Source organism: Saccoglossus kowalevskii, chromosome 4 (assembly GCF_978046115.1).
Source record: "Saccoglossus kowalevskii chromosome 4, keSacKowa6.1, whole genome shotgun sequence".
NCBI classification, from domain to species: Eukaryota; Metazoa; Hemichordata; class Enteropneusta; family Harrimaniidae; genus Saccoglossus; species Saccoglossus kowalevskii.
In genome coordinates this window covers 16,145,769-16,162,867 of record NC_140644.1, presented here as the reverse complement: position 1 = coordinate 16,162,867, position 17,099 = coordinate 16,145,769, and the positions used below count along the sequence as shown (strand labels likewise).

General features: G+C 40.3%; 1 protein-coding gene across 3 annotated transcripts in view; it reads left to right on the top strand.

Annotated features, from left to right (window-relative positions):
- Positions 1 to 1,016: 1,016 nt before the first annotated feature.
- The window catches only part of LOC100367077 (uncharacterized), a 29,132-nt gene continuing 13,049 nt past the window's right edge, over positions 1,017 to 17,099 (top strand). The window contains exons 1-3 of one of the 3 annotated variants that reach the window (XM_085497852.1): positions 1,017 to 1,448; positions 2,284 to 2,422; positions 13,823 to 13,947. In XM_085497852.1, the coding sequence (XP_085353978.1) occupies positions 2,347 to 2,422; positions 13,823 to 13,947 (201 nt within the window). In that variant the 5' untranslated portion in view covers positions 1,017 to 1,448; positions 2,284 to 2,346. Of the gene's footprint in view, positions 1,449 to 2,283; positions 2,423 to 12,944; positions 13,948 to 17,099 lie in introns of those variants that run through there. The other 2 variants (XM_085497851.1, XM_085497850.1) reach the window with 2 other exon arrangements.

The window sequence follows — 17,099 nt, the reverse complement described above, 5'->3', positions numbered from 1 at the left end:
AATTAAAAAGCGACAATAAAACTACGACAAACCATATGAACCGATCAAGTGTGTAGATGTATTTAACGTTCATACTCGGACAACGCAGATATGGACCGTAGTCAGTTTAGATAAGGTTGTACCACACGTACGATACATAATCTTTGTAATCATGTTCTGCGGTCATATATATCACTTTTCGATGACAGTGACTATCACTAAATTCATTATATCAAGCGACATTTTGACCGCGCTGTTGATAAGATAAGTCTGTCCGGGATATAGTTGGCGAGCCGGGTTTTCCAGCACGCTCGAGATGCTTTATATTGTTTCACTGGAGAAGGGGGTTACTAACCTGCCCCCCGAATTAAAATGAATGAACCCGAACATCGAAAAACATCGCATAAAAATGGTATCCAATGATAGCACCACGTTTTCACGAATGCCACTCTTGGTTCACATAACACGTACCTATATGTAGAATATATTGAAAGCGTCATAATCGTCGCACCGCGTCGTCTTCGATATGGGTCCCACACGTCACATACAACGCGTGTAAATATGCACGGTGCACGCCGGGCGACGACCGAAACATATTAATTTCACTTGTTTTATTGTTGTTGTTTTGTTTTGTTTTTGCGGCGGCAGAATCCACTCGAATGAGAGTACTCACCGATTTAATAACACATCACATATAAATATAAACCTACGCCAATATACCACACTTATGTATGAAGTAGCTGGAGTACGTACAATATCCACTGAATAGCTTGAAATAACAACATTCACGAGAGCACCGTACTCTCGGCACGTTCAATACACCGGGGAGGTTTAATGGGCTCATTACGTGTCCTTATTATTGACCAATGCATTGTCATTTGAGCTCTGTGGCGTTATTTCGCGTACGGGACATGGTTACCATGGCGACGGTTAGTATTGTTCTTCTCAAAAGATGCGCACAAAACTATTTTTACATTTACCTGCTATGGCGGTTGTAAAGTTACTATTCCATTGATAGCACGCGGGGCCAAATGTCAAGTCGCAAACAAAACAACAACGGATAATTCAATTTGGCGCACCAGGCGGTTCAGCGCAGGGGAGCCCATTGCCTCCAGTTCAGCGTTTCACCACCGCTATCGGTTGTCATGGAGAATGATATCAGAATGAAGAGCGCTATTGAAATTGGAGCAGCTATTCTTGTGACCTGTGACCTCTCCGGATAAAATAAGACTTATTGCGGGCCTGGTGTTATAGCTGGCGTACTTCTCTGTGACTGTTTCTTGGTCGACACTATTAACAAGTGTATACAGTGGCGACAAGTTGACATCGGCGGGACTTCTCACCATCCGACGAGTCGTTCGATATGTGGTTCTGGAGTATACGACGGTCTTAATTTTGAAACGAGGTATACGAGTCTGTAAGCTTGCCCGGTATATGTGTCGCGTATCTTAACGACCAACGCGGTGTGGGTGAGTTCTGTTTTTAATTAATTGGTATATTGACATGGTGTTAACTCTCAACGCAAATTAAGTTTCGACGTACCTACATTTGGGAAATATCGTTTGTTACTAGGTAGGACTGTTTTCAATTTGTTAAGAGTGTTGTTTTCGTTATTTCAACATGTATCGTTAAATGTATACATATCCACAACACAGCCTCACTGAGTTGCACTGATACAAAGTGAGGGTGAAACCCTATACCCAAGTCTGCGAGACGTACTATCTCTTGCCAGTGTACCGTGATCAAGGAGTGGGGTAACCTTTGTTGATCACTTGTCATAGATTGTTTTTGAAATGAGACACGCTACATAAATACGACTGCTGCGTGGGTCCATTTCAGAAATATGTTGCTTGTAAACACAAACGGGCGCATCGTTCGTATGCGAATCAACGAACGACCCACGTGACGCTGGTTGTTGGACGTGTATAGACCGTAAATCGTTGCTTCACTTCAAGGTTTATGGTCCGAGAAATGTTTGTTAAGATCTCACACATTCACCAATTAGAATTAAAGCGAACTGCTTCTTTTAAGAAATACTGCAATCACCTACGGGGCTTACTAGGCACACAATTGAAGGCTTATCGCCTCAGTTGTATGTATTGCACTTAATAAAAAATCACGCGATTTCTCACGGTAGTATACGGGTGATCATTCTTATCCATGGGCAGTGGCTTCCATATACATGTCACTAGTATAATAACCATGCTACTTTGAGGCCATTGGCTGTTAAATGCGTTTAACAATGAAGGGGTATACAGTTAGACACGTTTTACCTATCAATGGGTGTCATCTTCTTAATTTTAGTTCTGCACGACTGCGTGAAGAAACGTAAGTATCGGTGGTAAAAAAAAAGAGAGATAAACTGTCATGGCAGACGCGGGTGCCTACCATGCCCACTTCAGGAGATGGTACCAAGAGGGTGGAAAACGGGAATTAGAAAAAGGTACGTTAATATTTTGTACTTGGCATATGCATTTAGTTTCCTGTGTCTATAACGAAAGTCGTCCGGTGATCGGCGTGACAAGCAGGCCAGTGTTAGCTTAGCAGATCATATTAGCCTGCATTGTGTGGCAAAAATTAGAAGACTATCACCTACGTGGAAATTGATACTGCTTTAATTTGAAAGTAGCGCGTGACAACGCATGCCATTCCATTATTAGGTACCATGGTAACAATAATATTGTCGTTATGGAAAATCTTGTCCGATTCTGAGTATATTTTTGTCCAATTTAGTGTGGATTTAATATATATACTGTAAAACATGTATAAATAGCTACATGACATTTTAGCGAATTTGCCTCCATGGATGAATTAACTGAATCTTAGCTAAAGTGCCAACAATCTCATTGTGAAAATGTACTTTATTTTAAATTAGCGACATCTTGAATTAGCGAAATTACAGATTAGCTAAGTTAGCTAAAATAAAATGTTTTACAGTACGTCGAATAGATGACTACCTCGTAATATCGGCCCATCGTAGGAGAAAGCCACTCCAGTTTTAGAGTCCCTTTCGCTGTGAAAGGGCAAACAAGCAGAGACGATCGAGCTAAGTAATATTTGTCGCGGGAGAGTGTCAACACAAATAATTGTGTTCGGTTTATCAAGTACTACTCATTCCTAAAAGTATCGTTGCTGCTATGGACTCCCTGTACACACACCTTGCCATCGCGAACCAACGACGTCAACGGCGATTGTGCCGCGGACACCTTCAACGTTGTTCTAAAATGGAAAGCATGTTTGTTGAATTCCGCAGTTACAGTATGAAATCACGGATGGTTTAAACTGGTTTGAAACTGTCGCTGTGATGTAGGTCTCTCTCTATATATACACACACGTCGTACACCAAGCGTGACGTGGTTTCTGTCAATTCTAAAAACCCATGCATCTTACGGAGGATAATGGACTAGCATAAAAAAACAAACCTTGGACATCTTAACAGTCGCAATAATTGTTAAATGGGGTTTCCGTTTAATTGTACCCGGGCTTTGTGTACGCATGGTTACCTCGCTCACTCACTTTTAATTTTAAGATAACTTTTATAACTGAGGAAGTAGTATATTTTACGACAACTCACGCAGAGCATATCCGTTTCATGGTGAAATATCTTGCCCACGTGTTATGGTGACAACGAGCCTATTTTGACAATGCTCGTGTTTGTCCTGATTCGACGGCAGACTGGCTATAAATTACCCAAACTCAAATACGTGTTTTTTTTCTGTTGTGTTATTGACTTTGTGAGCCTTCGTCAAGGGCAACTAATATGTCCTAATAAGAATAGCGGTGAGTGATGACCCCGCCATCTGAATGCTAACATGCAAATTATTAAAGCCCACGCAAGACACATAAGTCACCTAAAGAATTTACACTATAACTCAAAACGAAACTTGACTACTTCACCAAATCATAAAACTTTTCGAAGTGCAAGAAATCCTTGAGGCATTTCTTCTTTTTTTCACTACATCAGATGTTGACTTTATCGCCCAATCAAAATGCTCTCTGGTACTTCTAATAGACTATTTGCTGGATTCGAGTGCGCGTCATTCGCAGTCCGTATATGGCGCACACGATCACCAGCTCATCTACACTGCAACTGTGCAACAAGCGACTACATATTTTTCTGAATTTCGCGGTATTTCAAAACTAACATTTTCCTGTCAAGTCTTGGTGTGGGTAGATAGAGAACCATTTTAGTGACTGTGACAAGTCTAATTCCCGAACTAGGATGAACAAAAATGGCGGATTGGAAGACATAATCGGACACAAATACCTCGCGATACTGTAACCACAAACGATCTAGTGTACCTGATATGCCTCCTGATTAAGTGTGAACGCTGACACCATCAAAGTATTTTACTCGACCAAGAACCACTATAGTATACAGTGCTGCGTTTAACCCCATAGATCGTCAATGTAGTTATTGTTGTATCACATTTCGCACAAAGTCTGAGGTGATCACCGCGTATTTAGTGGTAGCTCACGTGAAAAAGTGTGATTTTTTTTAACTTGGGCCCGAGGGCAGCTAATCTATAAGGTATGCCGAAAAACGAAACAAATTAACCGTCTCCCTGGCGTACTCAATAGACCTGGCAACTATGTGGCGCCTAGATCTGCTCATAACATTGTCGTAATCATGTTTCTAACACCGCCAGGGGTGAAGAATGTAACATTTGTCGTGGCTGGTTGTATTGCATTTCGATGTTATGGGGAAATTCTTTGTTCCGTGAAAACATCAAATCTCGCATAAGATGCGTGTTTTATAATGATGGAAGAATTTGTTTGTAATCATTTTTTTTTTATTTTATTTTATTTTATTTTTCTCTTTCGGAATCGGAATGTCTCGAATGACCGCGACGTGAACATTGAACGCAACAACGGTTAAAACTCGTCATAAATGCGTTTAGATTTCGCTGGAATTATACATGTGTACGTTTTTATTCATGTATATCTATTGTGTTGGTCAATTTCTCGATCAGATGGGCATTAATGTAGAAAAAAAAATAAGTACGAGCATTACACAGTTGCCCAATTAAAGTTCCCCGTTGTTGTCACCATTCCCCCTAATTGGATGTAGCGGCGAGTATTTACAGTTGCAGACAATTTGGACGTGACATGTACGACTCTGCTGGTGGTTGGATACGCTGAATACGTATGTGTATGGGCGTGTCCGAATAAAAACCATATCAAAGGAAGCCCGCAAAGCAACGAGTGGCTTCACCTCGGAGATAATAATACACTGTCTGTAGAAACTGTGATATTAAGATTAGCCTTAAACAAACAAGACTCAATCTCAGAGGTGAGACCTTTATTACCACCATTGTCCACTCGTGATGTCGTGATGGATGCGTGGTGTCGGACGAAACGCAGCGCAATACTAATTGACGCGATTATACAGGCTCATAACAGCGGTAGTATATATTGCACAGTCATCAATATACCATTTTCCGTTTACTGCGAGAATCACGCGTTGAGCGTGAAATCGAACGTAAAAACAGGACAAACAAAGGTCATAGCGTCGTAGTGGTGTCAAACATTGTGTGGGATTCGACAAACGCGAAGTATTTTAGGGGGCATTTCCATGCTTAATAATGTGCAATATTCCTCTGTCGAAGATCGGCCGGTCGGTGTGAGTTATGAAATAAAGAAATTCTAGTTCAAAATCAAATCGTTCGACTTTTGCGGCAGACGTTCGACGCGCGTCTTTCATACATCTCGCGAGATCTCGCAATTGTACGGAAAATCACCTATTAAAGCTGACGGTCGCAGGATCACAAGTAAACACCACCAGTTCTGTGCCTGAAGGGGTCTTTAAATTTTATTATCAATAAGTTTTTGTTAGGCTGTTCCGCCTAAGTCCAGGAGGTTAATTTTAACGATTTATTTTCCCAATGTCAAATATATTTCATTTCGGATCCAAACAGTGTCAGACTGAAACATACAATTGACCTTCCGTCCTTGAAAGCAATAGACCAAATTTATTATTGTTACAAGCGCGTGCATTTGTTTTCTTTAAATTACGTTATTTAAATTCCATCACGGGATATATATTATTAAGATTACCCCTTAACAATTACGGCGGGACCCGAGATCTCTACAGGTGTGTTTAACGACTCTGGCACTAGTAGGTCCATGGCCATACCAAGAGTGTATATATTCATCTCTTATCTATAGGCAGTGGTTCACGGGGTTGAAGCACGTTTAGAGTCTAACTAAACACCGTGTACTCCGATGACAAACAATACCAATAACCTCTATTATTTGGCAGGTCAGCATATCGAATGCAAAGCACATATAGCGTCTGCACACCATCTGATCGATTCAATAGACGCTGTGTTTGCACCGAGTCACTCACGGTCATTCGCAAAACGTGGTTTCGCCACAGTAATTCAGTGATTTCACGTTTGGAATACCAAAATTTAACAACGTATACGTCACCAGTAGATCATCTTTGATTAAACTTATTGAAACATTGCATCTGTATACTAGTATGTAACCTAACCCAGCTTATAATTATTGACAATTTAAGTTCAGTAACCACCCCACCCCACCCCCAAATCTCCACCCGCCCCAACATTCAATAAGGTACACAAACAAGTGATCGAATTGTTGAGACGATCTAACATTTGACGTTCTCAGGTTTCAATGGTCAACAAAACAAACAAACAATAAATGAATGAATGAATGAATAAATCGACCAATCTAGCAATACATATTTGATCAACGCATCTGCGGACCTTGCGTACTCGATAACAATTGAAATCCGTCCACGGCACTGTGGATTATAATAACATTCGGTCGTATGCAGTCGTTAAATAAAGCAATTGGCACCCGGTAATTGAGATATCTCTTTGTATATAACGCAGTCGTTTACACCGAGTACACACAACAGCAATGTGTGGCACTGTCCTCAAGGTGTTCAATCACGTGTACTGGATGCAGGAAGTGTGTGAAGGTTATACCATTAGACATACTGTACACGGTGAAATAATATAATAGTTAGATATTTTTTTTGTTTTTTTGACGAGTTTGAAGTAAATTTAGTTAATTTGACGGGCTAGTTTTGTTTACAACTCGTTCATTTAATAAATATTAAAATAAAACATGTTGTAAATTATTCTCATTCATTAAATTCACTTATCTGAATACGATTATTGAATGTGGCGATTGTGCAAGAAAACAAAATAATGTTCCAGGGTTGTCCGATGAGGTATTAACAATAAATTGTTTTTGGTGATGGTGTTTCAATAAATGTTATTGGAAATTGAGAAAAGTAAACTAACTTGAAGTGGTTTTTATTCCGATGTCAGTGACATTTGTGTTGTGAATCGGCTTGTTGAAATGTTCTCTGAGAGTTCCATAAGGTTCAGTTTAACACGCTGAAACAAATGCATGGACGTTTCTTGTTCTCACTCGAGTAAATCATCAGTCATTAATTCGTGGTAGAAAACGAATTCTGATTTTTTTAAATTTTAAAATAAAACATTTTTTCACTGTCCACGATTGTTTTCCATGAGCAGGTGCATATTACGAAAGCAGACTATGTGAAGTACCGTGATATTACTAAATTCTCCCAGTGTTAATGTAAACCTTGTTGTGTTGCTATAATCCGCCATGCGCATGCGTAAATCCCTCACGCAGGTGTTTGCATTATCGGTTTACGAGCACGAACAATTTCAGCCAGAACGCAATGCCTACATTAAGCTATCTTTGATTAAAAACAATTTTAAATTTAATTAAAACTGTCATCAATCATTCACATGTGACATTGGTGTGCAGTCAAATATAGCTTATTAACGACGGAGACTGGTGAATATTTCAGCCATGCATAACGTATACATATCAGCAAATCGCCGAACTCCATCAACAAGTTATTAAGTTGTAGATGCATGATCCGTGAGTTATCGTTCGTGTACACGTGTGTTGCCGGGCAAAGCACAGTGGTACGGGTGCCATGGTATTCTTTTTTACCGATGAGTCAGCAGAATACAAACTTACATTTGGCATAATTACATATAACGTGAGGATCTCTTGAACATATAGCTAAAGGACGATATCCGTCAATCGCGCTTTTAAAAGGGTGGGAATCGTTATCTGCGCATGTGTCAGATGGCCATAGCGTTCATTGTTTACAAATAAGCGTCTACCCATGAGCATTTGCGTTCTTAGCGCGTGTTGTTTTCGTCGCTTAGGACTCAATTCCCGCGCGTACGCAGGTGACGACCCTCCCGCTTTAAATAAAAGAAGGCATATCGACAACCTTTGAACATGACGTTCCGACGCCGTTCTACGGTACCTTCCATCCACGCCAAATAAGAATGTTGACATACCACTCCTGACTGGCAGCTAATAGTGCACGATGTGCATGTCGATGACTGACATGCTGTTCTGTGTGCTTACAATTTGTGCATCCAAATTGCACACGGGTAGTTAAAACTATATTTCATCGCTTATAAGGATTAGTGAATCTGTCAACTGAATTCACTCACTTGAATTGAGTTGAGTTGGGCGAATCTAGACCGCTACAGATTACGGTGTTATTCAGTCGGATCGGATCAGCCGAAGTAGCTATCAATATCAATAATATGTCACAAGTATCGTGCATTAAAGGGCCGTGGTCGTCGTACAGCGCGTGTTTGGTTACTAGTGTCAAGTAAGCAATGCATTTTACACGCGTTGTATACGTCGCTATGAGACTCGTATCGAACAGGACGCGGTACGACGATCACCACCCTTTAATCTAATGTTTTCAAGAAAATGTGAAATTGGTTGTTCCTGTTGAATTTTCAGTTGAGATACAAAAACGGAATGTTTTAATCCAAAGCAGATAACCCCGGGAGATTTCTCTGCAGACAACACTGCATGTACGCACTCCACTTCGCTGTTACTTGAAGTACACACTTTTCCAATTATTGAGCTGTGGCGGGCGCACTACAGGTGTCATCTCGACAATCTCTTCTCCGTGTATTATGCCCCCGGGATTATGCCGATCAATAGTTTCCTATTTCCAGTCTCTGTCATTCGCATGTATGATAGCTGCCGTTCATGTTATACTGCCCTCAATGTTGTTTTTTTATTGTTATGCACCCGAGGCTGAGTCACATCAGAGCAGCGGCAAGAGACTGGAAACGAGTGTAGCCGCTCAAGTGAAAGCACAAATACCGGTATATTCCATGGACCAACTGTATTATTATAGCCACTGTGCATCAACGATGGCTGCCTGCAGCGTGTTCCAACAAAATTGAGACAAAATGGAGGACTCACTTTATGTTAAAGGGCGCCCTTTAATACGACAAAGCGCGTCTTCTACTCTACTGAGGGTGTAAACATAGACTCTATATAATCTATAATGAAAACAAGTAACTTCCAACCAACAACTTCAGAAACACGTCTTTGGGTTATAAAACAATTTCATGATATTGATGAATGAATCATGCGAAAAGTTTCCTTCTTGACTTGGCTGATATTCAGTTTTCAAGACACTGAACAGCGCCACCAAAATCACCGCATTTCTACGTCTGTCTGTCTATCTGTCGGTGATGGCGCTACATTATTTGCTCTTTTAAACCACTAATTATATTTTCCTAGTTGACAATGTTAGAGAAAATACGGATTTAAAAGATAAAAATGATGTTGTAATTTGTAAAATAGTTGCTTAATAGGGACACGTGATTTGACTATGACTGCTGATAGGCTAAATAGTCAGTGTAGTTAAATTGTACCTGGGTTTGAATCCACGTGTGTTTCAAACACAAGTACGTTATCTGAAATCTTTGTCTAATTTCATCCAAACGCTTCGACGTTCCATGCTTACGTCAGTTCTATTTTTTGTGGGTCAATAAACTGCTCGGTTGCGCTCGCTCGCCAGGCATTGTCTGCTTGCAAACTAACATTATAGAGTCGTCTATTCCAGTCCCCCATCAAGGAAAGTGTCGAACCACTCTGTGATTGGTGCCCCAGACTATACAATCTGCCAGCCACCCGTGTAATGAAAAAATGAATTCTCCCTAACGACTCAGTGTCGTCACGTGTCCGTATTTACGGATGATATACAATAGTTATGAGCTTCCAGTAAATGTTTGATTGATAGCGGAGTTACGTTTGCTTTGTACTGCTCTAGCTAACTAACTAACCCTGTTGCGTTCGATGGCTCACATTCCAGTGAGTTTGTAATGATATATCCAGATCAGCCGACACAATATTCCTTGATCTACGTCTTCGTAGTCGCCGTGCCATGCTGTCTTTACCGGGACTTCTTGACGAGGAGGGTGAGTTATACTCAGATACACAGGTTGTCCTGGAGACGGCACGCGAAGTGGCTGTCACAACCTGCACATTGATTTAGTACATACAGGTCTATTCATTACTGGGATTATTAATTAATTAAGTATCATTTTTTTTTTTATTCAGAGAATATTTTAAGTTATATCAAGGAATAACGAGAATATTCTCGGCAATGAAGCCAGATGAAATATAAGAGTCGGGGAAAACATAGTAACAGTATCACAGGGAAGGAGACCGTCACGTTGTTTGACGTAAGATTGCTACTGCTGGTCTCAACATTGTATAATTGTAGTCTTTACCTAATTTACTACTTCCATCAAATCCCAAAATGTCATCATAAAACTGAATCTTTTTATCCTTCAGGGATTCGTAGGCCATATTAGAACCGTAAGCACCCTGTGTTCGGGGATTCTCTTCAAGTTTAAACATTGATGTATTCATAAAACACGACCGTGTTTATATAATGTCTACCTGAATTATTGATGGCACTTGATTTCCGTTGCCCTTGGAAACGAGCAAGGCTCATATCCGCGACTGGTATTTTTGTACAAGAATGACCGCCGTGTTTTAATACATGAAAACGCATTTTGATGAAATTTAATAAATATAACACCCATCAACTTGGAAATAGGTGTAATTCTCTGTCGTTGCGAAACAGACCAGATACTTCAAGTTCGTGGCGAATGTATGAGGGCGTTGTTACCCGTTGGTCGGGCAATCATGTTTATTGATTGTACGGAATATAGTTTTGTTCGAAAATCAAGATTCATTTATTCGGCGGTCGTGTTATCATTATATCTTGGCAACATTCCTAATATAAACCTGTATTCACTGTCGACGAAATTAAACACAACTGCGCGTGCTGGTGCGTTTCCACCGTAAAAGGGACACGAAGTCACGGTCACGTGTTGTGACGCGTTACTGTAGGGTAATCGAACGCGAAGTCGTGTGTTTTTATCATTTGAGCTATCACATGATATAGGACGACAAAATCTGTTTGTTTAACTTTAAAATGAGACGAGTTCTTGTTACAAGAACGCTTATTGGTTGATCCAGTTTTTTTAGCGCGCCCAATCAAATCATTCAGTTTAACTGAGGTCAAGAGCCAAATGAGCTTTCCTAGCACACACACTGGTTCATGGTTGGCTTCAACGAAACCATGCGATTCGGACGATTGAAAGTATACTGCCCGCCCATTTTTATTTGTTGTTGGATTTATGACCAGTTGAGGGCTGCAGCATTGCCAAAACATTATTTATTAATAAATACCATTCAGTGCTCACTCAATCTGTACTATGCCCGTGAATCTATTTTTAAACTCGAATCGTTTAGCTATAGCTCTGACACTGGCAAATGGTAACAAGTCTCGTTCATGTTAACATAGATTCTTATCATCCATAGCGTTAGGTTTCAAACAGATGACACTTCGGCAAATTTGAACTTTGATTGGGCCTTCTATACTGAGTGTTGTCAATTGGTTGCATATCAACTTTCTTCCATCCTTGAGGTGTCCGAGCATCTTGTAGAATGCACTCGACGGCGACCATGTCCATTATCCCAAAGAGTTCCATCCGTATCCATAGTAACATATTATAGTCTGAATACATAGTCCGTGTGCTTAGATCGTTCGGACATTGCTCCAACTTGCACATCATTGAGCGTGTTGAGGGCGCTGTGGTAAGTGCTCTCCAAACCACCTGTTGTCGCCGGAATGCGGTGAAACGCTGTTGTTAGACAACGACGCAAACATACAATAATCGTAAACAACTTTTACGACATCCATTGTTATGGAGTCTGTCTGGTGGGAGACACTGACGTAATGCCACATCCCGTTTTAGTTATTCTCAATTAAAGTTCCCGACAATGTTATGACACCGACCAACCTTGACTCTCATATATAAATTCACGTGTCCTCAAAAGGTCAACTTTCTTCCTATGCGTGTTTTCCAGATGTACGTATTAAAAAAAAAATCGTAATTTCGAGACACTTGTCGATCAGCCGGCAATTCTGAACAACCGTTCAACGCTTAACATGTATTGTTACATGCTTCCCGTCAAATGAATGGAGTCTTTTATTAATTGACTTTATGCATCTGGCATGGAGACCCAATTTGGCACTTTGGGTAATTTGAAAGCCGACCTTTGACCCATTGTAAGATTAATTGGCCGTGTTGTGTATGAAGTTAGGGAGAGGCACGATCGATAACGCGATTTATTCTGCGTTGAAATGTCACAATATATAAAGCCCCGGCGCTTAAACCCGGCACATTTTAGTGCTCTGTATTTAATTTAATTGGACGAACTATTCAACTTTTGGAAATAACATATTATGGAATCGACTGAGTCGCCTCAACTGAAATATGACATTCCTTTGTCTATTACCTTTGTAGTAGTATATATAAAGTACATTTCGTGATATGCAATGTCTTACATGGTTATCAGGTACCCGCCATATATACAGTGTCCCGACCTTAAGGTCACTTCCCGGTAACGACCAGTTGAGGATATGATAAAACTACATAGTGGGCCATGAAGAGATCCATGGCTTGACGTGCACGTAGTCCTTACACAGCACTGCGCGGAAACCACGAATTGGTAGACGTATTTTAGCTTTTGTACCAAAAGTATAGAAGCTAACAAGTGTTTGCTCATTGAATAACAACGTCTACGAGAAGGCGGTATGCCCGCGGGTTACTAGATACAGAATGAAAGGATCTCTGCGGATAAAGGTGTGTTAGTCACCGTGGACCAAGGGCACATATGGTTCAACGCTCGCTTACAGCACACTCCATTGAAACGCGTAGTCCGCCTTTCGGGGCATGGAGTTTTAATCCGCTCGTTAGGGTTTACTCGTGTTCTTTAGTGTATGTTTTAAGTGTTGCCTGAACCGGAGTCGATAAAGTTATTCGGTTGTTAAGCATTCTAACACTCTTCGCTTAGGCCAAGTTGTCTGGTATACCGCCTTCGGACACGTTCTGGGTACAAAACAAAATGCAGCAGAGCTCAGGCGATACCGCCGAACCGGCGAGCCTGGGAAGCTGCAACGTGAATGGTTGGACCGATGTTGGGGAGGCAAGACCCACAACCGAGGACAGCGGCATCGGGCAGCCAACACCTATAACACCAGCTGAGTGGTCTGTGGAACGAGAGGGAAGTACAAATAGCGTGGCGAGACCCACCGAAACGGTACATACGGAAAGGAGTCAGTCGCCAGTATCTGTGATCGAAACCCAACTTGAAGCCGATACGAAGTCAAGTCCCAGCCCTTCAAATGAACGACCGGAATCGAATATATCCTTTGAAACTGTTGATAATATCGACGAGAACGCAACTGACTGCAACTCGAACGAAGATCACCTTAACTCAAATGAATGTGATGACGAAAACGGGCCCGTAATAGTTGTAACAGAACCGGCCCACGAAGAGGAAAGCGTCTTTAGCGCCGATCAACCAAAGCCCAAATACACTAAACCTTTTCATATCCAGAGAATATTATCCGAGACCGACGACGAGTTGGAACGAAAATTAACTATAAGAAAACGTTCTCTTTGTATTAAACCTCCAGATGACGATGCCATGACAACCATCCAGCGTCGTTTGGACGAAATAAGCGAGATGGTTACCCCGAGAACAGAGAAAGGGGCGCAGTTATTAGATGAGCTGGACGAACCACTTAGAGCCTATGTCCTGGTAAGATTTACTTACAAATTACTGTTTTTTATCAAGGTAAATATGAATATATTAGCAGCAGTGAGACTGAGCCGAGTTATAGTTAATATTTCAATATGCATTGGAGCCAGTGTATAATATTGATTAACAGTATTAGGGATTTTAGGGATTCGGTAACCATGGCACCAAATCCCTAAAATGGTTGACTACAACAAGACCCGATCATAAAGTTCCGTTACAAAGGGGACAAGTGTCTTCCAATAAGTCCATCATTGCCTCTCATTTGCTGGCTGAACTTTTCGGTCGTTGTTAAGCACTGTAATGTTATGTGGTCTGCATCTGCATTGATAAGTTGGCAACACGCCGACAAACTAATAAAGCAGGTAATGTCGAGAAAACGACAACGATATATAAAGAAACAAATTCAAAGAGCGTCGTAAAACTGATAATACTAGACGGCGGTAAATAGATATTAAAATTTGAAGTTGTGAATACAAACCTAAATACTAAAATAAATTATATTTCTTCAGAATAAAAAAATACAGAATATATAGTGCAATGACTAAGTTCTTCTATTTTCTATTTTCGATGATTAAAGAACAGATTGTTAAATTCAGATCCGCGAATCAAAACATTGAGCTAAAATCGCTAAAATGGTATGTAGGAATTTGAAATTGTGTTATATATTTCTCGAGTGGCCCAGGTGTCGTGTAATAACCACTATATCTTCAACCCTTTGAATAACGACCGTGCTCGAATCAATACCACCTGTCCAAATCATAACATATAAACAACTGATGGTTGATAACCTCTCGGCCCTCCACTTCACTCGTGACTGTCGACCAGGTTCGTCGCCGACGTTTCCATGGTAGCGCTGCTCTCAGGCATCGCCCCTACTTGAACTTGATAAATACACTAATTATTTACTTGAAATATTGCAATACATAAGTGATATGTATTGTTATTTATTGACACTTATTTCATATCAAGCCACTACTTCGGCGATAATCAGAAGAGTTTGTTTTCTAATAAATGTCGATGAGTTATTTCTTCTGTCATGGCAAGGTGCAAAGGTGAGACCATTGTGTCTGTATGTACAGAAAATTGGGATTATAAATATTGACATAAAATGCCAATACAATGATCCTTTGCACTGTGTAGAGGCAGAAAGGTCATCGCGATTGATGGTATTTAGGATAACCAACTGCTCCAGGGAAAACATGCGTGATCGACAGTACAGTGGGACATATATCAACAATTATGGTAGAGATGCAGTTTACCTGACAGGTATTTTAATTAGTTAATTAGGAAACCAAGATGACCTCCCTTGTCCACAAAACTATATATTTTCGAAAAGCTTATTGTATGAATTTTAAAATTTTGTTAGTATTTTTTTTGGGACACTGTAGTTTAAAATATGCACAAAAATGTGCTTTTTTGGTCAAAAGTGATTTTAAAAAAAATTAGCTCCTAAACCATACTTCTGTTTCCTGTCAAAATTTGTTTATGGGTACATCTGTTTACTATGAAGAAAGTGCCGTCTTGAAAACTGTCTACCAGTTGTCAATTTTGCAGGGCAGCAGCTCAAATTTCACTACTTCAAGTTTATGCATCACCCAGGCTCGTTGTCTGTACGATTGTTGTAACACTGTTCAACCAAAAACAATGCCCTTACGGCGTTTTGAAGATAAACACACTGTCAATCATTTGTGAAAATTTCAAAACAAAAGATCAAAGCGTCTAGGAGCTTTTTTTTTAAATTTCTGGGATATGCACTAAAAAGAAGCTGAGATAATTGCTAATTAGCATAACCATTCACTAAGTAAGACGTTTGCTAATGCTCATAATTAGAATGGCTGTAACAGTTCCAAATTTAAATGTCTTTTCGTTTTGTTAAAAGTTAAATATATAGTGCATAATATGGAGATCCCGTCATTACTTGTTTTCACCATGTTTCTTTTTGATTATTTATGTACAGCCTTGCTAAATCTTGCTAAGCATTCAAAAGAGAGAATGTTTGTACCTGTGAGTATGTTCCACTATTCACAATTCTACAAAATTTTAACAGTCTATAGCCAAGACTGTTTGCATAATAAAAGGCAAAAAAAAAATCACTACCAAGTGCCCACGAACCTGCATCTCTACGTTAAATCTCATTTGCAAATGGCCACCGAGACCCATTAATAGCGAGAGCCACCGTGACGAGACTTGCTGTTGTCTCTTGAATAGCATTCTATTCTTTACCGTCCTCGTTTGTAACCATGGTGATTGATTGAAGACGTGGACGCGAATACGGGGAAAAAATGAAACGCTCGTTGAAGGGCAAAAACAACTGAAGTCGCGTGGCCTACTCTGGCTCTCAACGAGATATCAGCGGCAGATTTGCTAATAATTGAAACCAGAGTCTGAAAATAATCAAATCATATTTTTCGACTTGGGGGGGGGGGGTTCAGGGTCGTGCGACCAAAACTGGCCAGTCCCCAAATAAGCCCTGTAACCAACATACGTTAAAGTTGAGAAGCGATTTTTTAACTCGAATCACTAAAAAATAGAAACGGCCATTATATGTTTTATGAAGGCCCATCTCCGATTCTCAGTTCAACCTTTTTTGTATTCTTAGGTCGCACCTTAAATTAAATTTATTGTGTGACGGTAAAGAAATCGTTGTTATACGCACCGGAACATAATATAGGGTACTGTCGTACAACTATGAAATAAAGTACCCTTTTAAAATAATAACAATCGGGTTAAGACTTTTGTGTAAAAGTTGTTTTATGTTCAAAGATGTATTGTCCTGGATTTTGCTACTCGTCCATTGTCGCAACATCAACCTGCAACAAAAATATCACAAGGTACATTGTCCAAGGTCGTACCAGTGTAAACTCTCTGTGTGGTTGTAACATAACCACCTGTTGTAACGAGCCTTGCTATAACTTTTCCTGGGTGAATTTTCTTTTGAAAATGCGTTTACATTCATAACAGGGTGCAAGTGTATTTTCAAGTCTTCGGGTATGGCATCTGATCGCCCGGTTTTTAATTCCACCTTCAAAACAACGCTAGAGGTGCAGTTTCATATTCCCAAGAGTGCATCTCAGACCACTACAGGTTTGTGAGTGCATTCACCACAGCTGAACTCGTTCACGTATTTTAATCTGCAGAACGGGTGTCAGCTT